Here is a 25,713-nt window from a genome sequence, read left to right as displayed (position 1 = left end):
TCTCCAAATGTGTTATTTGTTATTAAAATCACCATATTTATATGTGGGGGGTTTTGCGGTGACTTCCCCAGATGCTGAGATTCTAACTGTAGCTATGCAGGTTATTCAAACATCCCGTGGGCATTTAAGAGATCGCCAGTCCTTAACGTGGAAATGAAAGGATGCTTTGTGGTGAGAAATATGTGGTTCTGTTAGCTCTCAGCCAGAGCTGAAGGTGCCTGCTAAGCAGGCCTGATGACCTGAGAAAGAAATGACCCCTCAAAGTTGTCCTTTGGCCTCCACACGTGCACCGTGGCACGCATGCACATGCATTCACACATTTAAAAGAAAAAGAATAAGTCTTACTGAGGTCAAATAACATGTAATTGGCGGGGGGGGGGGGGGCAGGTGTGGTGCTATAAACCTATAATTCCAGCACTTGGAAAGTAGAAGCAAGAGAATCAAGAGTTCAAGACCAACCTGGGCTATATGAAAGCCTTCTCTAAAAAACAAACTGGGGTGGTGGTATACACCTGTGACCACAGCACACGGTGCACAGATTTCGGTGAATTTAAGGCCAGCCTGCTCTAGAACGTTGCAGGACAGTCAGGGCTATCTAATGAGACCAAACAAAGCAAAACAATTTGAAAACCTAACATGTAACAATCAGGCTCTTCCAGTGACTTATTTTCAAATCAAGACTAGTTATATATTTATAAGTCACTAGACATCTTGTGATTTAGAGAGCCTGTTCACTTCTTCCCAACAATGTGTAAGGCAGGTGTATCCCAATGTGACCTTAGGAAACCTCTTAGGTTAGTGGTGACATCTCTTGGTTATCTGGAAGTGCTTCTCAGTGCTTGGTTGCATGGGAGGTTGCTCAAGGAATTGCAGATTGGAGCCTCAATTTCCACCCCTCCCATTTCTTTCTATCTATCTATCTATCTATCTATCTATCTATCTATCTATCCATCTGCTTATGTGTATATGGGTGTTTTGACAGCATATATGTCTGTGCACTTTGTAATGCGTGCCTAGTTCAGTTTCAGATTCTCTGGGACTATTTACAGACAGTTGTGAGCTGCTATGGAGGTGTTGAGAATTGGATCTTGGTCCTCTGGAAGAACAGCCTGTGCTCTTAACCACTTACGAGATGCTCAGACCACTGGTTGATGGTGCATGCTGTGCATAGCAGGGTGTAAAGCCAGGTAACCCAGTTTCTCAGTGTAAGAGGAGCAGGACCTGCAGAGGCTGTTTCCATGGACCCCAGATTTTCCTAGCCTCTCCCAGACAGCTGCGGAGCATTTACATTTGCAGAGGAGAAAATGGTGAACTTCTGACAACATTTGTTTAGCTGATTCTGATTGTTGCTGGGGAACACCACACACACACACACACACACACACACACACACACACACACACACACACACACACACACACACAAACCCCTTTGGGGATTTGGAGAAGAGGATTTCAGCCAGCCCCAGCCCCCGTTCCTCCAAGTACCAAGATCACTAGCACTGTGCTTGCCATTCTCCAAAAATGTGCACAGACATGGCTGATCCGCCCACGCTGGCCTTTCCGATAACAGAAGCAGCCCAGCCAGAAATGAGTGGTTGGTCCAGAATAAACCCACCCAGGGTGGCAGTCAGTTCTTTGCAGCCCCTGTTCAGACCTAGCCCGAGGACAGACATTTCCTTTAACTGTCTCGAGTGAGAGCTGGCCTGGGCTTCTTCCAGCAGCCCCTGGCTCCCCTACCCGCCCCTGCGATATGTGGGCGCTACATAAATACTTGTTGACTGACTTGATTCATTCCCTGGAAAAGCAAAAACCAAAGGAAGTCGGGCAAAGGGAAGTGGATTCAACTCTCTCTTAGGTATCAGAAGGAAAGGCCAGGCCTGATGTCCGACTGCTGGTGGGATATGACTGCTTTCTTCCCTTAAGAAATAAGAAATAAAAACATTATTCACTGTGATGTCCACTGTGTCTCTGGGGGCTGAAGGCACAGAGTTTCTCAGAGATGTGTAGTATGTTCATGGGTGTGGTTCTAAGTAGACACCAATGGTCAACGTCCATTGTCTTACACACACTCTCTGCCTTTAGAGACAGGGTTTCTCCTTGAACCCAGAGCTCCAGGGATCCCTCTGTCACTGATTCCCTGCTACCGTACTCTCGTCCCCACCCCAACTAAGGTTACAGCCTTTCCTGGGTGCTAGGTCCGTCAGAGCCATCTCCAAACCACCAACAATTTCTACCTGTTAGACTGCTTAAAAGGCTTAAAAGAATTGCCACACCAGCACCCCCCACCCACTCACAGTGAGCGTGAAGGACACCCCCATCCCCCCACTCACACACACACACTGAGCATGCAGGACACCTGGAGTGCCCTGCCCCCTTCAGTGCATGTTCTGGCCTCATTCTTTGTTTTGCCACTTGTCAGGGTGAGAGGTGAGACCTCTGAGGGTCTGTTTTGGCAGCAACCTAGCTTTGATGGACTGAGGGGTTGGCTCTTGAGTTGTTCGGCTATGAGCCTCTAAGGATATTTCTTCAAACATCTGTAGTACTTCTTGCTGTTCCATGGTTGTGTTCCATGGCTGGGCTCCAAGGCTGGGCTCACTCCACTCAGCCGCTTTTCTCCATGTAGCCCTGGCTGCCCTGGAACTCACTCTGTAGACCAGGCTGGCCTCAAACTCACAGAGGTCCACCTGCCTCTGCCTTCTGAGTCCTGGGATCACCATGCCTGATGTTGGGCGGCTCCTCTTCTCGTCTGTTGAGCTGCCCTCTGAACCCAAATAACTTTTGTTGCCACCAAGTACCCTTTCTAGCACAAAGCCTCCATAAAAATTCATTTGGTCTCAAAGTTTGAACTTGGGTTTTCACCCTTTTGTGGGGTAGTAAGCCTATGGACTCTTGGGGGTGCTGGCAGCCCCCTTGGTCCTCTATCTGCAAATATCAGTTCTCATTTGTGACCATGAGTACTTCACACACACACACACACACACACACACACACACACGAACGCATCCACAAACACATGTGCGCATACATACCTGTTTCTATATCTTTGAAGAAGATGATAACATTTGTACTGTGTCACATGGACTGAGAGAGCTTGCAGATGTGAAGACACACTTGGGCAGTGCTGGGCACGGTGCAAGGGAGCCTGTTTTTGGTGTTGTACTACATCTGTATTTTTAAAAAAAAAAAAAGATTTACTTATTTTATGTATGTGAGTACCCTGTCACTCTCTTCAGAGACACCAGAAGAGGGCATTGCATCCCATTGCAGATGGTTGTGAGCCACCATGTGGTTGCTGGGAATTGAACTCAGGACCTCTGGAAGAACTGTCCATGCTCTTAACCACTGAGCCATCTCTCCAGCCCTACATTTGTATTTTTGTAGAAAGGATGAACTCTGGGGCTAGAGAGATGGCTTAGCACTTATTAACACTTGGTGATCTTCAGAGAACTCAAGTTTGGTTCTCAGCACCCACATCGGGCTGCTCACAAACGCCCGTAACTCCAGTTAGATCCAGGAAGTCTGCTGCCTGCTTCAGCCCTCCACAGTCACCTCTCATGCATATATATACATGAAGTAAGTTCTGAGCTTTTGTGAGGTCTAACACAAGGCTGTATGGTCAGTCAGTAAGATATCTTATACTGGTGGCAGGAAGAAAAGAGGAGATGGATGGTGAGCTGAGAGGCACTGGCGTGTGCTTTTCCACACGCTCTAACAGTGGGAGAGAAGGCCCTGATTCCTGTTTGCCAGTTTCCTTGTTGGAAGCACTCCTGTTGTGGTCGCTTTCAAACTGCCACCATAATGCGTCTGAGCACTGAGTTTGGGAGGGATGCCAATAACCTTCCTGGGAAGTCAGCTGTGGCACCTATGTGAAGTTAGAGGGGAAGACTCTCCCCACCTAAGCCTTCTCCCCCACCACTTTCAACAATAGATAATTTGGTCCTTTTAAGTAGAAATCAACGACCGAATATTAAGTATAGCCTAGCTCAATGGCATGGCTTTTTATAAGCCTGCTCACTTCGTGTAACTTCATGTTACATTGTGTGTGTTCTGTGTGTGTGTGTTCTAAGCATCCATCAATCTCATCTGTCCCTCCGAGAAGAGCACAGAGTCTGCCGCATTTGGGGTACACCTTAAGTAAAGAAAAGCAGAAACTGTCGTCTGTAGGGGATGCTCTGTATAGACCAAGCAATGGGCTGTTAGAGAAGTAATTAACAGCTGGGTTCTAAAAAGCAGTTTGTTACTGGCCAAATGCTGGAACAGATAGCCCAGAGCACCAGGGGGTGGGAGCAAGACCAGCCCTGGGGTAAAGCAGATGGCGGGAGCAGGGTCCTACTAATTTCTACTGAGGATGTTTGTATGTTATTCTTCTTTCTTTTCCTTTCTGACTAATTTAATGATTTAGGAGTGGAAAAAAAAATTAACCGATTTATCTTGCTGTCTGAATAATGTTTTGGAATGAGCAAGAACAGGTCAGCGTACCAAGTGGGTAGGTCATTGCCCTGTTTAATGACCTGTATCCGGATTTTATTGTGTCTGGATGATAATCAGTGCTCATTTCCACCGTGCACAAAGAAGAGTTTGTGAGGAAGAAATAAAAACTCTCTGCTTTTTAATGGGCACAGGAGATGGTGCAAACAGTAGGTACTTAATACATGTTAATTACCACAAAAGCCTCTTCTAGCCACTGAGAGGGATCTAGTAGAAGGTTCAGAGCTTAGAACCCACACCTCTGGACTCAGCCTGGCTCTCTCTACCTTTCTCAGTACTGGGGGAGTGGGCACCAGCAGGGATATGACCTCCATGGTGAGGCTCTGGTAAAGCTTCTATCACAGTGCATCTTTGGGGCCTGCTCCAGCCCATCTGAATCTAACATCTGGTTCAGGGAAGGGTAGTGCGCAGTTTCCTCCCACTTGCCCCTTAGACCAGCAGGCAGCGCCCCATTCAGACTGAGACTGCAGTTAATAAACATTTAGATGCTTCTCTTTCCAAGGCATCAACTGGCTGGTGGTATGTGTGTGGTGAGAAACAGGCTGGCTGAGGTGGAACGTGGCTAAGAGTCAGGCGCCCAGAAAGGGATCTGAATGAGGTACCACATGAGTGGGAAGCTCGGGGATCAAACCCTCTCCCCCAGCAGCTGGAACCTCTGGATTCCTGGTAGTTTTCATCTGAGGGTCCCTGGTCCTAAGCCCCAGTCCTGGCAGCAGTAGGGATCTACACTTCTAGTTGTGATAACAGCACAAAATGATCAAACACTGTTGTTGTCCTGTATCCTGTTGCTTTCTGTTCCAAACTCAGTGTGACCCTTCAGTGGGCCTCACCAAAATTCCCCTGGCTCCCAGGAGAGAATAGCAGAAGAGAGGCAGACAGGGGAAGGAAGAGCTGTATCGGTAGTGGGGCAAATGCTTCCTCGAGCCCGTTTTCAAACAATCTACAAATGTCTTTATGTAAAAAGTGCTGTACAGGTAAATGTGAGACTTCCATCAGTCTGTGATGCCCTCCACCATCCCGCCCTACTTCAGAAGTGCAGCCCCAGTTCCTATTCGGCCCCTCTTAGGACACCTCCCATGAGCTGACCTACCTTCACTGTGCCCAAGGGCAGGCTGCAGTGCTAGGCTAAATGCATACATCATTATGTGGAAACGGGACTTTATGATTTTGAAGCCAGAGAACCTGAGCACGTGATCGCCGTTTCCTGCTGTAGGCGAAAGGTGAAGGAAAACCAGTGCACTGCTGTCTTAGAAGGCCTAAAATTAGACGCGTGTCACTCCCAACAAAGCATGTCTCATCCTGGAAGAAGGTGGCCCCGGACTTAATGACCCATATCTGTAAAATAAGGCCGGATATGTGGACAGTATGGTGAGACCTGGAACAATATGTTCAGAGCTCATGTCACATTGAGTGGAAATGTTGGGTCTTCATGCTTCTAAAGATGGGAAACCTTGCTGGATCACTTGGTTTGTAATTACTCATTGTGTGGCAGACCTATGGCTTACTGTGTGAATAAAAAGGTTTTTGCTGGTGGCTGATATCATTGAGAGTTTGGCACCAGGTCAGAAATGCTGTCCTGCTTCACCTAAATGCAGTTCCTATTGTTCTAAATCCAGAGATAGAGCCTGCTTGTTGTGGGCAGAAGGTCTGGCCTGGTCCATTTGGTCACGGTGGCATCCTTACATTGTCCTGGGCTGGCTGGCTTATGTTGGAGAGTCAATTCGACACATATTGATCAGTGTTTTTCCAACTGCAAGCGTTGGGCTGAGCATCACAGAAGGCGAAAATGAGAAAGACGGTGACCTTGTGAGTGAACCTGCTAGCAGGGCCACGAGGTAAGGGACTGATCTGATCTGAAGGCTGAATAAGAGAGTGTCCCAACAGGAGAGCTAGCCTTGGACCCTCAATAAAGCAAGGATATTAGACCATCACACACACCCCACTCCCTCGCCCCAAATTCCCTCGTCTCCCACTATAGAACCACACTCTTTCTACTTTTTATTACCATTATAAGAGCTTACCCAGTCTAAGCTCTCTGCTGGCACAGTGTTTGCTCAGTTAAACTATGCCACAACCATAACTAGATTCATAGATTATTTATTTATTTATTTATTTATTTATTTATTTATTTATTTATTTGGACAAGGTCCTGTATAGCTTGGGCTGGCCTCACACTATTGAGTGCTTGGGTTTACTGGTGTGTGTTACAACCCAGTTTATGTAGTTCTGGAGATCAAGCCTGGACCTAACATGTTCTAGGCAAGCACTCTAATAATGACTGAGCTACACAGCTCAATGCTGACATCTTTCTGTGTATGTGCGAGGGGAGGAGGGAGCCCTCGGAGGCATACCTCTGGAAGTCAGAGAACAGCTTGCAGGAGGTGGTTCTTTTCTACCATGTGTGTCCTGGGCATAGAGGTGTGAGGCTTGGTGGCATGTGCTAAAGCTCACTATCTCATCAGCATTGAGCTAATGTCATTGGAACACTATGGGAACTGAGTGAAGAACCAGAAGGGTACTTCAGGTCTAATGAACTAGGGAAGGATATAGCCAGGAGTGTCAGCTCCACCAGACCCCACTGACATCCGTGACTGACAGAGGGCCACAGAGTGGCAAACAAAAGGTTGAGCGGGAACCCTGGGGTCTTTGGGGTTGTGTGTGCAGCGTGTGGAATTTCCTATCACGTTGTTCATGGCTAGAGCAGGTGGAAGAACGTGCCCTGTAGGTATGGGCGGGCAGCTGGGCAAGAGCTTGATTAAGGGTCCTCCCACGTCATCTGATGGCTTGCTCATCATCTGTGGACTTGCTGCCATTCAAACCATAAGCCCCTGCTCAAATGTCCCCTGCAGCCAGACAAGGTAGTGATCGCTTTAGCGGTGTGCCAGGCCCTGGCTGTTGTCTGGTTCATTCACACTGGGGGCGGATGTCGGTTATGAATGAGCCGGCTAGTTTATGAAACCTTTCAAAGCAGGAATTTCTAGTCCTTGTGTAGTAGTGCTGCAGATGGGGTCAGGCCTTGGTGTATGCTCTACCACAAAGCTAGGTGTCCTTGGCTCAAGCAAGAGGGATTGTGTTTTATCCCTTTGTCCTTTTTTTTTTTTTTTTTTTAGTGCTGTTTTGTTTTGTTTTGTTTTGTTTTGTTTTCCAGACAGTACCTCCAGGACTATACTATGTAGCCCTAGCTAGACTGGAACTCAATCCACATGTAGACCAGGCTGGCCTCAAACTCTCAGAGATCTGCCTGACTCTGCCTCCTGGGTGCCGGGATGAATGGGCAAGGTTTGGCATCTGAATTTTACCAGGCTAGCAGTTGGCTCCCTGGATGAAGCCCTTTGTGCATCCATTTTAGGTCAAGAGTACTCTGCCCTTCACTGGAGGGCTCTAAGTTGGGTTCAGCGCAAACAAATATTCCTCTGGAGTCTCGTTTGCGATTAATGTGTTCTGTCTCTGCCCGGCCAAGGTAAATGGAGCGCCCCAACCCACACTTAATGAGTTTTGCCTGTGTAAACCGTATTAATTGTGGTTGTTGCTTTTTAATTGTCCTTAAATTTCTCGTACGCTAACTGCCCTAGGGCAGGAGATCTGGTTTCTGCTTAGACTGTAGACCTCTCCTCCCACCGTTCCTTCCACCCAGGAGTCTCATAAGCCGGCACCGAAGTCTGCTCCCCTCCCCCACCATCTGGCAGCAGCCCCGGAACTGGACCAGGGCTCAGAAAAAATAAAAAATAAGCATGCAAAAACTTTTGTAAGAGCCTCCTTGACCAGGACTGGGAGGCAGAGGTAGAGATATTTTGAGGGGTTCCTCTCAAGGAGGATTCAAGGAGTTCCTGAACTAGCATAGCAGGTGGGAGGGGGGCCTTCAGACGACCTTGGTGGGCTGTCTCAGTGTGACAAAGGTGTCTACAGACAGAACTGGGTGACTTAAGAGTTGCCTTTCTCCAGCAGGTGAAAACCAGAGCCAGGCACCTGATATGGGACCAGAGCCTTATTCTGCCCGGAGTGGCGCTACACAGTACCTTGTGTAGTGGGCTTGTTAGAGACTCCTGCTACAGTGTGTCCCCTGCTCCTAGCCCTGTCTGCCCAAACCCTGGCACAAAACAAGCTCCTCACCTGATGGTGCATGAGCAGTCACTGTGACAGTCACAGTGGAGTCACTGGTAGGGTTGTCCCTCCTGCAGCCAGGCCTTCTCCACGACTATGGTGCCACCTTTCCTTGTTCATGGATGTGTGTGCACCTGCAGGCAGAAGGAGGAGAAAACGGACCTGACCTGTGGATTCCTGTCTACAAACTGCTTTTGCAGGAAGCCCTAGAGCAGGAGCCAGAGCCATCTGCTCGAAGCCTAGCGAAGTGGGTTGAGTGTTCCATGCTGTCCCTCCAGATTTTAGGCCCTTCCTAGACCAGCACTTCCCAGGTGACACTGTGGGACAGGGTTCTGGAGTTCTATAGCGTGAGTTTGGGAGCATCCCCCATTACCCCACACCCCAGTTCCACCTAGGACAGGTGCCTGGAGCCGGCACCAAGCCAACTGTGGTGATGCTCATGTGCCCTGTCTGGAGTCCTGCGGGAGCCCTCTGCACTTTTTGCCTAATGATCACTGTATAGTGATTGACTGGGCCTAGTGTCTGGAGCCTTTGTCTGAGCTCCTTGCATCCCTCCCTGGGGACCATTGTCTGAGTTGGTGGTTGTTAATCCGCAGCCTCTGAGAAGCTGCCTGGCAAATGGGAGGTTAATGTGCAAACAGCAGGGAGCGTTGTCAGTGTGTGGGGTTGGACGGCAAGTAGGAGGGAAATAGTTAAAAATCCTATTCAAGGCCCGGAGGGGAGGAGGGGTGGGCGAGGGAGCAGGCTCAGCCTTGTGTTAATCTTACTGGAATGTAACCAGTTCGGGCAGTTTCTGGCTTTGGTATTGCCCTGTTGCTCAGGGGCCCAGTGTCTGGTCTCTGCCTCCTAAGCTTCCCAAAGGCTGAAGTCCTGGGGTCCCTTCTATCTTGACCGTCTCTAGCATCTTAAAGGAGCCCGACCAGAACATCAGGAGGCTGCTAAAACCCGGAGAACCTCACAGCCCGCACCACAGAGGAAGCTCGGGGAGGCGGTTGTATGGAGGAATCGGAGGGGCAAGCAGAGAGAATGTTTAGAGAAAAAGCCCCCAAACCTGTTTGGTCAGGCTTGTATAACTGCCTGGAGGTCTGGGAATGCATGCCTAGGGGAAAGAGCTGCTCCTGGACACTAACAGCTAACAGTGCAGCCTGTGTGCGTTGCTGGATAAGGGGGAGTCAGGGCGGGCGGGGGTCAGCTCACAAGTGGTGGTTTACTGCTTGACCGAGAGTGTGTTCATGTCTGCTGCAATTCACTGTTGAACTCTAAAACAGTCTTGTGTTGGTCTGGGCTGTGCCTCATAATATCTGCATATTAAAAATCCATCCAGCTGGACACAGGATTGGTGCACTTCCTCATATAGCCGTTGAGTCTTTGTTGGGGACGTTTAAGAAGTAAATTTTAGGTTGAGTCAATCGCTCTGTAAGTTCAAGTATTGGTGTCATTAGAAGGACCTGAGTTCAAGTCCCAGAGCACATGCTGAAGAGCCTGGAGATAGTGGGTGAGAACCCTCAGATCTCAGCACCCAGGTAAAACACATGGGGTCCGGAGTGGGCAGAGACGGGATTGCTGAAGCTTGCTGGCTGAGAGTAACGCAAGTCTCAGGGAGGGACTCTTTTTCAAAGCCATAAAGTACAGTGACAGAACAGGACACCCTCTGGTGCCAGCTGCATGCTGTCCCTATCATCTGAGAACTAGGGAAGGAGAGACAGATGCATCCCTGGGGCTCACTTCCAAGTAGCCTAGCCTGCTGGGTGAGCCCCAGTCAAGTGAGAGACCCTGTCTCAGGGGACTGGAGAGCCGGCCCAGCAGTTAAAAGCATCTGCTGCTCTTGCAAAGGAGGCCGCTTCTGTTCCAAGCACCCATATCAGGCAGCTTAAAAACTTTCTGTAACTCCAGTTCCTGGGGATACAATGCCCTCTTCTGGCTCCTGTAGGCACCAGGCAGTAAATATAAATAAACAAACCCAAGGTAGGCAATGCCTGAAAAATGACACCTGAAATTGACCTTGCTCCCAATGTAGGTAGGTACACACACATAATTGAAGGGATTGTGGGGGGGGGGAGAGAGAGAGAGAGAGAGAGAGAGAGAGAGAGAGAGAGAGAGAGAGAGAGAGAGAGAGGTAGGTAGGTGGTGGGCAGGTCTCTGTAAGTCCTCCTAGCCTCATGCCTTTTCTGGCCAGCCCAGCAGCAGGGAATGGGGGTACAAGGCCACCATGAGTGTAGGCGTCCAAGTGGCCACTCTGCTATTGGGAAACGGAAGGAAATTGCGTGGCAGCCAGACCCTGGGGCTTCCTCACTCCGGGCTACCATTTTGCTCACAAAAGTGAAAGCAGTGAAGGTTGCAACTATAGAAAGGTCTCTAAGTCCCCATTCGGCATAAGGCACCTTTCCAGAACACAGGGCCATAAGGCCCCATGGAGCTATTGAGCTGATCCGGAACCCCACCTAGCTTGTATATTCATCAAGGGAGCCCAGATCCAAAAGCTCAGGCTCTGCCCAGCCCTGACCCTGTGGGTCACCCTTCTGCGCCCCACCCCCCCCCACTCCACCCCTCCGGCCTGCCCAGCAGACAGGACTCTGGATTCTGTCTCTGTTGGAACCCACCAGCCATCCGGAGAGTCCAACGTACTGAATTTCATTTCTTTCCCGCTCTTGAGTTTTCCATGATTTGGGATTTGCAAATGATTTTCCTCTGGGAATTTTTTAGGCCATCCCATGTAGGTGGCATCTGACATTTAAAATCCTGTCGGTACCATATCTAGCTGTGTGGCCTTTGATAAATTAAAATGTCTGGAATCGGGCTGGTGAGATGGCTCAGTGGGTAAGAGCACCCGACTGCTCTTCCGAAGGTCCAGAGTTCAAATCCCAGCAACCACATGGTGGCTCACAACCATCCGTAACAAGATCTGACTCCCTCTTCTGGTGTGTCTGAAGACAGCTACAGTGTACTTACATATAATAATAAATAAATCTTTAAAAAAAAAAATAAAATGTCTGGAATCCCAGTCTCCTCATGTCAGGTAACGGGAGTAGCAGCAGTAGTGTTAAGCTCACTGGGCGAAGGGAGGGCAAACCGTACTGATATACTTGTCACCTGGGATACAGACGGGGCTTCTGTCATCATCCTAACGGGAACCAGACAGCACAATATGCCTCACAGACCGGCACCCCGATGCCCTCCCCGAATGCAACCTCATGCCTAGACATAAGTAAGTAGACATACACAGAGAGAGAGAGAGAGAGAGAGAGAGAGAGAGAGAGAGAGAGAGAGAGAGAGAGGCTTTAGAAGCTCCATTTTGGCCTTGGCCCCTCTTGGCACTGTGTTTCCCCACTGAGCTGCTATGATGTCCTAAGACACAGATAGAAGCAGGGATGGAAGAGACAGAAGATGCTACAGGACCAGGCTCTCTACCACCACCGCCACATCTCATATGGAAATGAAAACTACAGGATATTCTCCGTTTGGGCCATGCCCTTTGTGTCGTAGGGAGGTGTGTTTTTTTGTTTTTTGCTAGGCTGGGAGTAAATATGCTCCACAGCTTGTTGGCTTGACTTATAGCTTTTAATTATGTAAATAAGTAGGCATCCTCTCAGATCCCGTAGATACCAGTGGAGACCCTCCTTGTCCAGCAGTAGCCACCTGGACCTCTGAGGCCAGTGCCAGTTTCAGTGATGGCCTTCATAATTGTATTTAGGAAACCAGTGTCATGGATCTTTTTAACTATTCAAAGTGTTATTTATTCATATTGGTTCAAAGGCTGGAGAGACAGCTCACTCCACAAAATGCTGCCATGTGAACGTGAAGACCTGAGTTTGAACCCCAGAACCTATGTTTTTTTGGGCTTTTTGTTTGTTTGCTTGTTTGTTTGTTTGTTTGTTTGCTTGCTTGCGTTTTTGTTTTGTTTTGTTTTGTTTTGTTTTGTTTTGTTTTTTCGAGACAGGGTTTCTCTGTGTAGCCCTGGCTGTCCTGAAACTCACTCTGTAGACCAGGCTGGCCTCGAACTCAGAAATTCGCCTGCCTCTGCCTCCCAAGTGCTGGAATTAAAGGTGTGCGCCATCACGCCCGGCACTTGCTCGTTTTTAAAGGCCGGTGTGGTGACACATGCCTGTAATCCCAGCACTGAGAAAGCAGGGATGAATGGGTCCCTGAAACCTCGTGGCCAGCCAGCCTGGCCTACTCTGTGAGCCTCAGGTTTAGTGAGAGACCTTGTCTCAGAAAACAAAGCGGACAGCTCCTGACTATGGACAGCTGAGGTTGTCTTCTGCCCTGCACACACCCTCCCCCTCAAAAGGAAACACAGCAACAAAGAAAAAAAAATGCAGTGAGTCTAGCATAGAGGTCTTCTCTCTGTGAGTTGTCACCTGGATTCAAAGTCTCTCTCAAATCCCATCACCCACTCCAATTCTTAATGACATTTACCACTTGGGACAGATGCTTTGTCCTCCCTCATTAGATGAAGGCCACCTGCCTAGCCATATTGTCCTTTCCTCTTGCACAGCAGCCAGGGACAGAGTCCCAACACAGTGGGTGTACCATAAGTATTTGTGGAATGACAGGCAGAGTGTATTACAAACTGATCCATACTCCTCAGGCCTGTGTTGATTTTTCTGGAACTGCCCTGTTGTTCATCCCCTCCCGAGTAAACAGATTCAGACCCTCAAGAAAATCGGGCAGCCAAGCCCTTAACAAGCCAAGAAAGCCAGCCTTCATTTTGATTATCTTTGGGCTAAGTTTGCTTGGGAATTTGTATCTGTAGAAAAAAAAAGTCTTAGCGTTCACCGCTGTGAGGCAAATTTTTTGCATTCATTTATTCTTTCGGTGGTTTGGCCCCATAAAGCAAGGCTGGCCTGAGGGGAAAGCTGCCTGAAAGAATCCAAGTTTGTCTTTAGTGGTAGAAATTAAACAACTTCTCCAGGCCGTGCCCTCAAACTTCAGCCCCGTTTACTATTGAAAATTGTGTCTCAAGGGGTACAGAGAGGCGTGGGATAATGGGGACTGAAAAATGTTTGAGATTTGGACATTTTGTTTTCTTTTTCCCTTGGAGAATAATCTTTTGGGAAAAACTTGGATGAAGACCCTTAGAACCATACAGATTTTTTTTTTTTTTTAGTTCAATTCAAGCCCCAAGTCATAGCTTGATTCATTTTTGTGAACAATAGACAGAGAAGTGCCCACGGAGCATCCAAAAGGCTGAATGAACTGCAGGAACAGGAGGGCAGGGTCTGTCCGCTGAGTGTCCCAGGCTCTGCATGGACTCCCCAGAAGTTCCCAGTCACTCGGGAAGCCTTCAGATGGTGGCAGCTGAAACACCAGGCCCTGTGTAGGTGTCCAGAGAAAGTCTCTGAAAACTTCCAAGAGATGTCCAATGTCTCCCTGAGACTCTTCTCTCAGGGTCTGCATCAAATTACAGGACTGTCTCGTTCCTCTGTCTCCAAGACTGCTAAGTCGCAGCCACTGGACCTAAGGCACGCTTGGAGGTCAGGCCCTGCAGACTCAGTGTCACTCATTCAGGCCAAGCTGCCCCAGTCATAATGTGACAATAGCATAGGAACTGCTGAGGGGAGGGGGAGGTGACACAGTCAGTAAAGCTCTGGCTACAAAACCATAAGGAGCTGGGTTCAATCCCCTGCACCTGTGATGGCAGCATTGCGGCTGGGAGGAGGGTAGGAATAAGAAGGTCTTGAGCCTTGCTGGCCAGGCTCTGCAGCCCAGTTGTCCATCCCTGTTCACTGAGACACTCCGTCTCAAAAAGATAAGGTGATACTCAGAGCTGCCACTTCCGTTTTACTGATAACGGACTAGAATATTTGTTTGTTTGTATGTTGTGTCTGTCATGTGTGCATCACACATACATAGCTCCCCTGAAACTAGAGCTACAGACAGTTGTGAGCTACTGTGTGGATGCTGGAAATCCAACCCGGGTTCTCTAGAAGAGCAGCCAATGCTTGTCTCTCCAGCCCTGATGGACTAGAATTTAAACAAAAGAAATACTGATGTTTTAAATTCATCATTTAAGGAGACCCTGTGACTAGGCATGTTGTCTTTAATAACAGAAGTAGGGGCAGGCGGATCTCTGTGAATTTGGGGCCAGCCTGGTCTTCACAAGTTGTTCCATACCAGTCTGGGCTACACAGTGAGACCCTGTCTCTAAAACAACACACTTCTTGATGTGAGGGTGGGGCATTGAGCTGAGAGCTGACCATTTATTGACACCCATGTGAAAGATGTTTCAGTGATCTTAATGAACACGTGCTAAGGATTTTCGAAGCGCCAAACTTCCCTTCCCTTCAGGGAGCTCAGTGTGGCCCCAGTCCCTTCTGTATCAGACTGGTGACGTGCAACCCCAAAGAGATGCTCAACTCTCCTCTGAGGATGAGTTCCAAGGAGCTGCCAGGATATTCCTACAGTGCTAAGCATTTGCTCTCCTGCGGCACTGTGTCTACTCATGACAGGACTTGTGCACCTCCTCTGGGACCCTACCTGTCAGTAGCCTTTGTGCCATTTCTAACAGTAATCTCTTTGGGGTATCAGAAGGGATGCTAAAGAATTAGTGTAGTTATTTACTGCTTCCAGAATGGTTGCTTGTATGTGAATATGTGGTATGTCAAAGTCCAAGTTAGCAAAAGTATTTCCAGTGATATTAATAAAATACTTTAATTTCCTACAGCCCATCATACAAATAAACTCTTCTGGCCCGTATCTAGGTAAACCTCTAACTCCACACCTCTGAGGAACATGGTGGCACACACATTTAATCCCAACACTTGGGAGGTAGAGGCAGGAGGACTTCTGAGTTGAAGCTAACATGTGTCTACATACTGAATTCCAGAACAGTCAGGGCTATGTTGAAAGCTCCCTCCACCCCACTCCCCAAAAGAGCAAAGAAAGGGCATTTTTGGGTGGAGTTTCGGTTATCAACCACGTGAGCTCTGGGAGCCACCTTGCGGAAGATCTGCTGTCAGCAGTTCCCTGGATGCTGACGTGGAAGAGTGCTCCGTGAAGTGGCCGTTGTGGACAGTTCTGCCAGCACTTGTGTGTCTTGACAGAGGTTGTCAGGACAGGAAGGCATGCTTTAACTATAACCCAAAGCCAGCCTAAGCTACAAGAGTAGTGGAAGTAGATAGTGTCACAGCCAAAAAGAACAGGATGTAGGCTTTAGGGCTTCCTCTCCTGAGGAATTCCCTCTAGTCCCTGGGGCTCTGACAAGCCAAGTGGAATAAGGGGGAAAGCGCTTGCAGGGCGCAGAGGCTGCCAGCTTGGAAGTAAGAGCCTCTGGACCAAGGTAAAAGAGGAGGTGGCTCTCAGAGTCTTATTAAGGACTTGTTAAAGATCTGGGATTGAAGTCTCCCAGGAAGACTTGTGATCAGGATAATGCCAAAAAGAAAGAGATCCAGCCACGTGGAAGAATGAACCATGATCTAATTAGGGACTCCTGAGAACCACAGGATCTATTGAGAAACCTGGAAGTCATCGGAGAACGGAAGTGTGGGCTGTGGTTGGTGCCTAGTGCCATCTCTCCGTCGTACATCTGATTACTGTGGGATACTATGCAGAGACTGCAGGAGCAACTATGCCAAAGGTACGGATGTGGAGTACCACTAGATAGCAGCTACTGAAGTGGCTTCATGTGCCCTGCCTTCCCCCAAGGCCAGTGGCTGCAACTCTAGAAACAACAGACATGCCTCCTGCTAATATAAGAAGGTGTGTGTGTGTGTGTGTGTGTGTGTGTGTGTGCTCATGTTATGATGACTACATACCTTCCCAATGCAACAGAGGAGAGTCATGGTCCTCCATGAGCCCACCACCTTTACTTGGCTCAGTGGCATATAACAAATAGTACCCAAAGTGTTAGTCCAGCCCCTGGAAAATGCATGCAGCCTCTTGACAAATCTTACAGGTGTAGATAAGGAAAGCTGTGTGGTGAGACATTGGGGGTGGCCAGAACAAGGTCCAAGGATGTTGCTGGTGAGGTCGCTGGAGATAGGATGCGTATAGTAGGCTGGGATTTTAATGTCCATGGGGTAGGTGGGTACTTTTCTGCCACATCATGGGATTGAACAGAGCTCTGGCAGGGTGATGGTCCAGTCAGTAGTATGAAGGACAGGGTGACTTGGACAAGAACTTCAGGAGATGGCTAGCAAGGGATTTTATCAAGAGTTTCAGGGTAACCCTAAAGAGAATAGAGGAGATGGCTCAACTGACAGTCCAGAGTTAGAGTGATAAGACTTGGTCCTCTATCAGGTGAAGGACAGGAAAGGAAAGGAACCAACATTGTCCCCAATGCTTGTGCAGTGGTCAGGGTGACTTGAATCCTGGCTCATGCCAATGTTGCTTTCCCCTTCTGAAGAGCCTTGGTTTAGTGGACACTAAGAAACTAGTTCAGTGCTGGCTTTTGATGAGTCTGTGGGCCAGGAGCAGAGGAAGCAACTGGAATTGAGGAGAGACATCAAGATTGTCTACTGTTCCCTGACTCTTCCTTGAGAGGCATGAACAAACATCTACTCAGCCCAGAGAGGACACAATAAACCAATGAATGATTCTTTGCGGGTGTAGTGCGGTGGGCCAGTGGGTGTCTTAAAAGCTGGTGTGGCTCACTCTAAGGCAGTTGTATCACTGAAAGCTCACCCCAGCATGAGTGGTGCTCCTGACAACATACTCTCTGGATTTCTCTGCCCAGCCTGCAGGTAGTGCCACCGAAAAGTCTCCCGGTCTCCCACAATGGTTTCCTTCTCATATAACCTTTGATGCAGGGCCTCATGAATCTTGTCTCTTTCTGAACTTCCTGATTCTTGTGAATTAGCTAAGTCAGTTTATCTTTCTGGATCTTGGCCTCTCTAGGCCTCTAGTCCCTCCAAGAGAAAAGGTTTCACCACACACAGATCAGGATCATCGTGTGGGCGCTGGTTATGCTAGCACAGGTGAAGTTATACAGAGAAGAGGATTCTCAAAGCCACATCTCCAAGAGTATGCAAAGGTCTTGGACTGGCCCAGAGCAGGTACTGAACACCAGAAAGGAGTCTCAGAAAATGATGCTATGAATTTTTAGAGCAGAGCCTTGAAAAGACTTCAGTAGTTAGGAGGTCAGCAGGGGCCTTAGTGAGAACAATAGGTCAGAAAGAAAGAAGGGATGGTATTTTATGATTAATTATTATTATTTATTGATTAACTAATTAATTCTTTGGATGGGTGCACACCACAAACGTGAAAAAGTCAGAAGACAACTTGCGGTTGGTTCTCTCCTACTATGTGGGTTCTAGGGATCAGGGTTGGTGGTAAATAACTTTAAAGGCCGAGCCACCTCAGTTGTTTGGTTTTGTAAAGAGCTCAGCAGGAGACATGGCAGCCACACTGCAGCCTGCCCCACTGTAGGACTGACCAAGAGCACCTATTTACCATGAACTTAAAACTTCTGGAAAAGGGAAATCTAGGAAGAAGAAATCAACGGTCCATTTGACCATGGCTTCCAGTTTATTTAATTCAGCATGCATTCATGTAACTGAATGAAGAGCCTTGACAAAGACTGAGTGTGGGGGGCATTACACAGAACATGGAAAATCAATGGGAATCAGATGGAGAATTTGGCCAGTGAGCTTCAAGCCTCTTGTGTGGTGCTGGCAGAGCTGTCATCCAAGGCAGTCGTTCTATTTCAAAGTCTGTAGCTAGGAACGATAGCCCCATGAAGGAAGTGGCAGAGATGTAACGTCTTTGGATAAGCAGATATGGTACCTGAACGACATGGTCACTTTTCAGTCTTGGTCCCAAATAGCTGCTTATAGACTGAGCTTCATACCCAGTCTCAAACACAGGCTGCACCTAGAACTGATGGGCTACCAGGGTCACTCAAGAAGCAATGTGAAATCCGAGATGCGCTTTTGAGAGTGTGTTCAGAAATGTACCCTTCGAGCTGAGCCAGGATGTCTCGAATTCCAGAAAGACCTAGCCCTGGATTTGGTTGGAGAGCTAGGAGGAGGCACTGCAGCCCTTCTCTCAGCCCCAAAATAAAGAGGAATGTGTTGACACCATTAGGAATGTTCAAGAAATAATTGGTTTTGATGGTCTTCCTAATGTGCCACCAGGAATCCCAGAGTGGGTGTCTGCTGCCTAATCTGAGAGTTTATTTATAAGATCCGGTGAGGGCTGCTCTGGGGATATGGATTTTCCCTTATGTACCAGAAACTTCTACACCAAGCCTTCTAATACTCTGGAGAGACTTAGACAGGTAAAGACTGTAGAAGCTGGTATACTGTAGCACTGAAAAGTGCCCGGTGGTTGGATGGATGCTTGCTCTAGGGGATAAAAGAGAAGCAGGAGAAGCTGAGTATGGGATTGGAGGGCGGTGGTGGGGAGCTTTGTAGCTCAGTGGTGAGCACATGGTGGCACATGTAGGGACAGCTCTGACCTCACATTGACGTCACCTGGGGAGCCATTAAATGAGGCAGAAGGTTAGGGCCCTGCCCTGGAACAGTTGAGTGGCAGGGGAGGAGGGTTGGAAATCTGTGGGTTCATAGCTCCTCTAGGCAACTCTGATGTCGGAGGAATAACAAACTGACCCCGCCCGCTGGTCCAGTAGAAGAACCCACATCCTCCTATCTGTCCGCGTAGATCTTCAATTCACATATAAAGATGTCTGCTTTACAAAAGTGAATTCTTTACTTGCTGGGTGTCCTGCTTTTCCCCTTGAGAGTGTCTAGTAAGTACCTTCGCATGCCTATAAATATTCACTTGCTCCGTAAACTCAAATATCATTGTAGCATGAGGTATTTAATATCTTTCAGCTCTTGTAGATGGTCCCAGTGAGCGTTCCTGCAGCTGTAGTTTGCTCGAATCTTTAATTATTTCCTTAGGATACATTCCTTGAGGTGGTACGCCTTTGGAAGACTTGATACATGCCTCCAAATTGCACAAGAAAAGGCTTACTAATTTATTCTCCCACCAACAGGGCATCAAGAAAAGTGCCCATGGTAATTAAAGAGGAGTAAAAAAGGCCGTTGCCAGCTTGACAGAGTAAAAGTAGTTAACTCATTACTGAATTCATGGCTTCTTTATCTCAGATCCTGCAAACAAATGGGAGTGGAGCCTAGAGATTTTTCCAGATGGCTTGGTGCCTGGTCCAGACTTCTCTGCTGTCTCATAGACCAGGTTTGATGATCTGGGGGCTTTTGTTCCCCACAGTCAATTAGCTAGTGTGGTCCCGGTGGTTACACGGAGATCACCAGGGGGCAGTGTTGAGCTGTTGTGCATATTGAGAATGCCTTCTGGTTTAGCCATAAGAAAAATTTGAATGACACAATTATTCTTTTGTTGAGTGTTTTATGACTTCTGCAGATCGGTGCTCATAATATTGATTTGCCTGCATTAGGAGTTCATCCCCCTACAACTGTTTTTACGTTCACTCTTGTGGGTTCTGGCAAATATCACGGTCCATCATAGCTCTCCCACAGCTACGGCACGGGCCCAGGACACCTGGGTTGTTCCTCCTAATTTCATTTAGGCGAGTGGCCTCTGGGACCATGGTGGGATGGCTCAGCCCTTTTGTCTAAGGAAAGCCAGCATGGGCTGCAGGAATCATGGTCCGAGTTGCTCTTTTCCGGCACTAGTATACTTAAAGAGTTAAAAGTGTGGTCTTGGATGAGATAGGACTTTGGGCTTAACTAGTTACTCAGCTTTCTGTGCCATAGGGGGAGTACACGCCATCTTAGAAGATGAGGATGAAATGATATGATACATGAGAATAGCTTGGGAGTTTGCAGATGTCTTTTTTAAAGAAATCTATCTATGCAGGTTCTGTAATGAATTTCCATTAGCTAGCTAGCTTTCTTTCTTTCTTTCTTTCTTTCTTTCTTTCTTTCTTTCTTTCTTTCTTTCTTTCTCTTTCTCCCTTCCTTCCTTCCTTCTTTTTTTTTTTTTTAAGATTTATTTATTGATTATATGTAAGTACACTGTAGTTGTCTTCAGACACTCTAGAAGAGGGGGTCAGATCTTGTTGGGGATGGTTGTGAGCCACCATGTGGTTGCTGGGATTTGAACTCTGGACCTTCGGAAGAGCAGTCAGGTGCTCTTACCCACTGAGCCATCTCGCCAGCCCCCCCTTCTTTCTTTTCTTTTCTTTTCTTTTCTTTTCTTTTTTAATTTATGAGTATATGTATGTGCCAACTTGTCTGTGTGAGTACCACATACTTGGCAGGTGTCTTCAGAGGCCAGAAGAGAATGTCAGATCCCCTGGAACTGGAAGTACAGGCAGTTGTGAAGTGCTCCATATGGGTACTAGAAGTCATCCTGAGCCCTCTGCAAGAGTAGCAAGTGTTTGCTTGTTGTTGTTGTTGTGTGGGGATTTTGTTTTGAGATGAGTTTCTCTGTGTAGCCCTGGCTGACCTGGAGCTCATTCTGTAGACCAGGCTGACCTTGAATTCAGAGATCCACTGGTCTCTGCCTCCTGAGTGCTGGGGTTAAAGGCATGCACCACCACAGCTCTGCCAAGTAACTACTACTCTTAACTACTATGCCATCTCTCCTGCTCCTGCCCTTTGCTTTTGCATGCTTATTGCTCTCCTAGAATGATATTAATATTAGAATGTGAATTTTAGACATGCGGTGATCCATAGCAGGTCACCTGGTACAGCTCCAGCATCAGAGCCTCCAGCTACAGATGATTAGATATACATTTGTCCCTTGCTCTTTCAGAGCGGGGAGGGCAGGTTTCAGGTCCCCTGTTGATAACAAAACTCATGGATGCCCAGATCCCTGATTTAAAATAGTACAGCACTCAAGTGGGCAGAGGGTTCGGTGGGTAAAGTGCTTGCCACACAAGCAGATGACCTGAGAACGGACCCCCCAGCACCCACATAAAGAAGCCAGACACAGCAGCCTGGACATCTATAATCACAGAGCATCCCCTTGAGATGGGAGGGAGAAAAAAGCCAGAAGCTTGCAGGCCAGTTAACTGGAAGAACACAGCGAGATCCTGCCTCACACCCTCCACACACGCACCATGGCACACGGATGGCTACAGTCAAACACACAATTAGTTAATAATGGGGCGTTTGTATGTAACCTAGGCACATCCTCCCCTATACTTTAAAGCATTTCTAGATTACATTACTTAACAGGGATGCTATGTAAATAGTTAAGTAACAATAAGGAAAGCGACACGTGTTTAGTATACATACAATCACTGAAGGTCTGACTGTGTTACAGTTTGCACTTAGTTAAATCCAAGGTCAGAAATCTTGTGGTTGATAAAACCCACAAACACTAAATTCTGAGATATGAAGCCCATGGCTGCATAGAGCTAACCGAATTCATTTATAATTTGTAGTCAATATACAAACTATATAGGGAAGTAAAAATACCTAGAAACAGATTATGACGCTATTAGCTGTAGATTGCTGGGGTTTGAACCAGAGCCTTACATGTGCTTGGCAAAAGCTGACCTATATCCCAGGCAGCCCAGGGTATCGGTAAACTCCCGAGTTTCCTGGCTTTACCCAAGTTCTGGGACTAAAGGTATGCACTGCGGTTTCTGGCTCAATAAATGATGCTTGTTGTTTTGGGTTTTTTGTTTGTTGTTTTTGTTTTGGGGACAGGAGCTAGTCTTGAAGCTACTATATAGACCAGGTTAGCCTCAAATTCATAGAAAGCCCCTTTCGCCTCTGCAAGAATGCTGAAATTAAAGGTGTGTCCCACCATACCCAGACCCTTAGTAAATCTTTAAAGGAGTCTTAACTCAGCTGGTATGTCACCTATTGATTGTGAGGCCACCAGTTCTCCCAACTCCAGCGACAGCCACAGGAGTAGCCACTGATTGCTTCTGGATACGTTTCACCTAGGCTGATGGAAACCTTTCCAGGAAGGGGTACTTGTGCCTCTCGTTCAGGTATTCCTGAAATGCCCTCCTGGTCACCAGGCACTTATCACAACAATGTGCTATGTCAAGTGCTGTGGTGACCAGAGCACAGATGAGTTTCCTGTTCCCGAGACACTCAGAGGGGAAGAGAGAAGAAATGCAAGTCTAGGAAGGACTGAGGCAGGAACACGCGACACTCATCTCAAGGTCAAGGCGAGACGTGGAAAAGATGGTTCAGCAACCAAAGGACAGGACTTCCTGGCTAGCTAACCGATAAAAAGCGAGGAGGCCTGTGGAGGGGAGGGCGTCTGCTGCTTTGACCTAGCATGCACAAGGGGACGACGGCTCGGGCTTTCGGGAGAAGCAACTGCGTGCACCGGCCTTCTGTGCGGAGCTTCTTTCAAGGGTTTAGGTTTTCCTTATCAAGCACGTGCTGCAGCTCCTGGCTCCAAGTGTCACTTATTTGTATAATCTTGTCTACCCACCACCTATACTATTTACTCGATGGTTTCCTTTAAAACAAAGATCAGGGAGCTGGGTGAAGTGGGGGTGCATACCTGTACTATAAACCCAGGTCTCGGGTAGTGAAGATAGGATTTCAAGTTTAAGGCCAGCCTGGGCTAATAGTGAGTTCCAGGTTAGACTATATGAATATGGAAACCTTATCTCTTAAACGTGTGTGTGTGTGTGTGTGTGTGTGTGTGTGTGTGTGTGTGTGTAACTTCATTATAAGTGAAATGTCCAGCAAACTAAAATTTTAGAATAATATGTGTGAATATATATATAGTAATTATTTTGATGTTTTGCTTTGCTAGCTAATTACAGTACTGGAGATCAACTCCATATCCTTAGCCATGCTCAGCACTTTGGTACCTATTATAATAAACACTGCATGCAGATACTCCCTGAGATGAATGTTCGTTTCATGCAATGAGAAGGCAGTGGTGTAGGCTGTGATATAATGCACGCAGAGAGTCTGACTTACAGTATGGCCACCACTGGTGTTCATTTCTTAGCCATCCTCATTTCCTGTACTCTCCCTTCAGGCTGAGTGCAGAATCATGTTGTTCTTCCCTAACAGCGTGAAAGCCATTCATTAACACATGACTCGATGGCTCCGTGTAGAAGTCACAGTCTTTTCCCACCCATGGGATCCAAACCCTTGCTGGGACTGCTCACCTATGGAGGGATGCCCTTGGCACCCAGGGGCTGCTGACGTTGGACAGGCTTTGCAGTCAGGGATGAGGAGACAGCTCTGAGAAGCCCTAGGAGCCTGCAGCCTGCCCTCTGCTGCCTGGCTGTTCTTTTGTGCTGTGTGCTTTACTGGCCCCAGATAAGCACTTCCTGTTCCCCATTGATTTTACACAGACCCTGTTTCCTTTCTCCTCAATACCTGGGACATTTTCCAGCTCCTCTTCCCACAAGGGAAAATCCATAAACTTCAGAATTCCCAGACCTGCTTTTGGTCACTGGGCTCTGCAAGTTAGGACTGGATTTTGCTGTTCACTGGCCTTTTCTGTGAGCCCCTGATGCCTTCCAAGAATGTTCCTGATTGAACCAGTCAGAGAAAGGGTTGTGGAGCCTGGATCCTGCCCCGGCTTCTTTCCAGATGGAATATCTGTTATCTACCATCAGTCCTGAGTCAGAGAAAATATGTATGAGAGCATCTCACGGTGATTTTTACCCGCTGTTAGAAGCCACCTCGTATACTATGTTGAACGCTCTGGGCCCGCACCAGGCAGAACTAGGAAGAATTTGACGATATATTAGCAATGCCTAGCATGGGCAAGGAAAGAGGTACACTGTCCCTGTGCCCTGTGGACAAAGTTCCAGGACTGCAGGATTGGGTTGACACTTCTAGAGAGCGAAAAGAAGGCCCGGTACCCACCTCCTGTATCACTCAGTGGTGACATTACAGAGATTCACATCAGACTTCTACTGAGCTTTGTCGCTCAAATCCAAGTCATCACCGGGCTTTCGTATTTTGCGGTTTCTCTCTCCTGAACCATCAGCGGGACCAGTTATTTAGTTGTATAGTTTGGAAGGTGTTTCTAATGGGACGTGAAAGATGGGCTGGCGAATGTGGGCTGCAGCAGAGGTGACACGGTGGAGAGAGCATTTGGGACCTTTCCGGCTTTACCCACCACCCTGATCCTTGGGAGTGGCGTTTGGTCCATCTCAGGCAAAGGGAGCTGCTAATGCATTTCACAGCCCCTCTACCAGCTCCCTTCAAACCAAGTCGCTTAAACTAGAAGTGTAGCTCAGTGGGTAGAGTGCTTGCCTCCACGGTTCAATCCTCAGCATCACATAAGCCAGACCTGATAGAACATGTCTGTAAGAACATGTCTGTAATCCCTGAGAGGCAGAGGCAAGAGGATCAGGAATTTAAGGTCAGTATGAAATCCTGCTGGGGGGGGGGGGGGGAGAGGAGAAAGAGAGAGAGAGAGAGAGAGAGAGAGAGAGAGAGAGAGCACCCGTGGGTTAAGAGAGTGACTGTGTGTGAAGAATTAAGCTCCCAGAGCCCACGCTGGGCCACTCGCACTGTCCTGTAACTCCCCAGTCAGAGCCCCAGTGTCCTCTTTTGACCTCCGCAGGCACCACATTCATGGGCACATACCTGCACACAGACTCGCGTGCATGCACATAATTAAAAAGAAACCTTTAAGAAAAAAACAAAAAACAAAAAACAAAACAAGCAGGTTGCCACCCCAAGGTTCTCCAGGTGCAGGCAGAAGGCACACTTGCAGAAGTGTCTAGAATCTGGAGAATGCTGCTGCCCATGGGAAGCAGCAAGAGATGCTAAGGCAGAACTTGACATTTCCGGCTGAGTAAGCTGAAGGTGTGTGTGTGAGGGTGAAAATTATTAATATGAGGTTACCTTAATAGCTTTGTTTCCTGTTGCTACTGTGTGATGCATGAACCTTATGGACAGTGGTGGCACACCCTTTAATCCCAGCACTTGGGAGGCAGAGAGACAATTGGATCTCCATGAGTTTGAAGCCAACCTGGTGGGCAGAGCAAGTTTCAGAACAGCCAGGGCTACCTAAAGAAACCTTGTCTCAAAAGCAAAAACAAAGATATCCAAGAGAGATACTCACTGAGATACCAGTTCAATGCAAAGGTCAGAATGGTTACTAACCTGTGCAGACGGGAGTGTGGAGATGTAAGCGCTCTCCTACGTTGCCGAGAGTAGTGCTAAGTTCTCTAAATAGGTCTACATGTTCATACACTGAACTACTCATTCCCCTTACACCTAGAAACATGTCCCATGATCCCTGTATC

General features: G+C 47.8%; 1 protein-coding gene and 1 long non-coding RNA gene across 7 annotated transcripts in view; one reads left to right on the top strand and one right to left on the bottom strand.

The window, feature by feature from the left end:
• The window catches only part of Tcf7l1 (transcription factor 7 like 1 (T cell specific, HMG box)), a 162,675-nt gene that overhangs the window by 102,075 nt on the left and 34,887 nt on the right, over nt 1-25,713 (top strand). Inside the window, exon 1 of one of the 3 annotated variants that reach the window (XM_006505882.1) lies at nt 15,572-16,167. The exons of the other annotated variants lie outside the window; for them this stretch is intronic. Coding sequence (XP_006505945.1) covers nt 16,159-16,167 — 9 coding nt within the window. The 5' untranslated portion in view covers nt 15,572-16,158. Of the gene's footprint in view, nt 1-15,571; nt 16,168-25,713 lie in introns of those variants that run through there. 3 annotated transcript variants of the gene reach the window in all.
• Gm31391 overlaps nt 1-25,713 on the bottom strand; it is a 36,685-nt gene that overhangs the window by 4,969 nt on the left and 6,003 nt on the right. The window contains exons 2-4 of one of the 4 annotated variants that reach the window (XR_003956316.1): nt 8,601-8,725; nt 3,032-3,167; nt 469-1,919 (exon numbers count right to left, since the gene is read on the bottom strand). This is a non-coding gene — a long non-coding RNA (predicted gene, 31391). Of the gene's footprint in view, nt 1-468; nt 1,920-2,872; nt 3,168-8,600; nt 8,726-9,358; nt 9,430-25,713 lie in introns of those variants that run through there. The other 3 variants (XR_377767.4, XR_003956315.1, XR_001785282.2) reach the window with 3 other exon arrangements.

Source organism: Mus musculus, chromosome 6 (assembly GCF_000001635.26).
Source record: "Mus musculus strain C57BL/6J chromosome 6, GRCm38.p6 C57BL/6J".
NCBI classification, from domain to species: Eukaryota; Metazoa; Chordata; class Mammalia; order Rodentia; family Muridae; genus Mus; species Mus musculus.
Note: the sequence above shows the minus strand (reverse complement) of the source record. Positions and strands in the feature narration are given on the sequence as shown.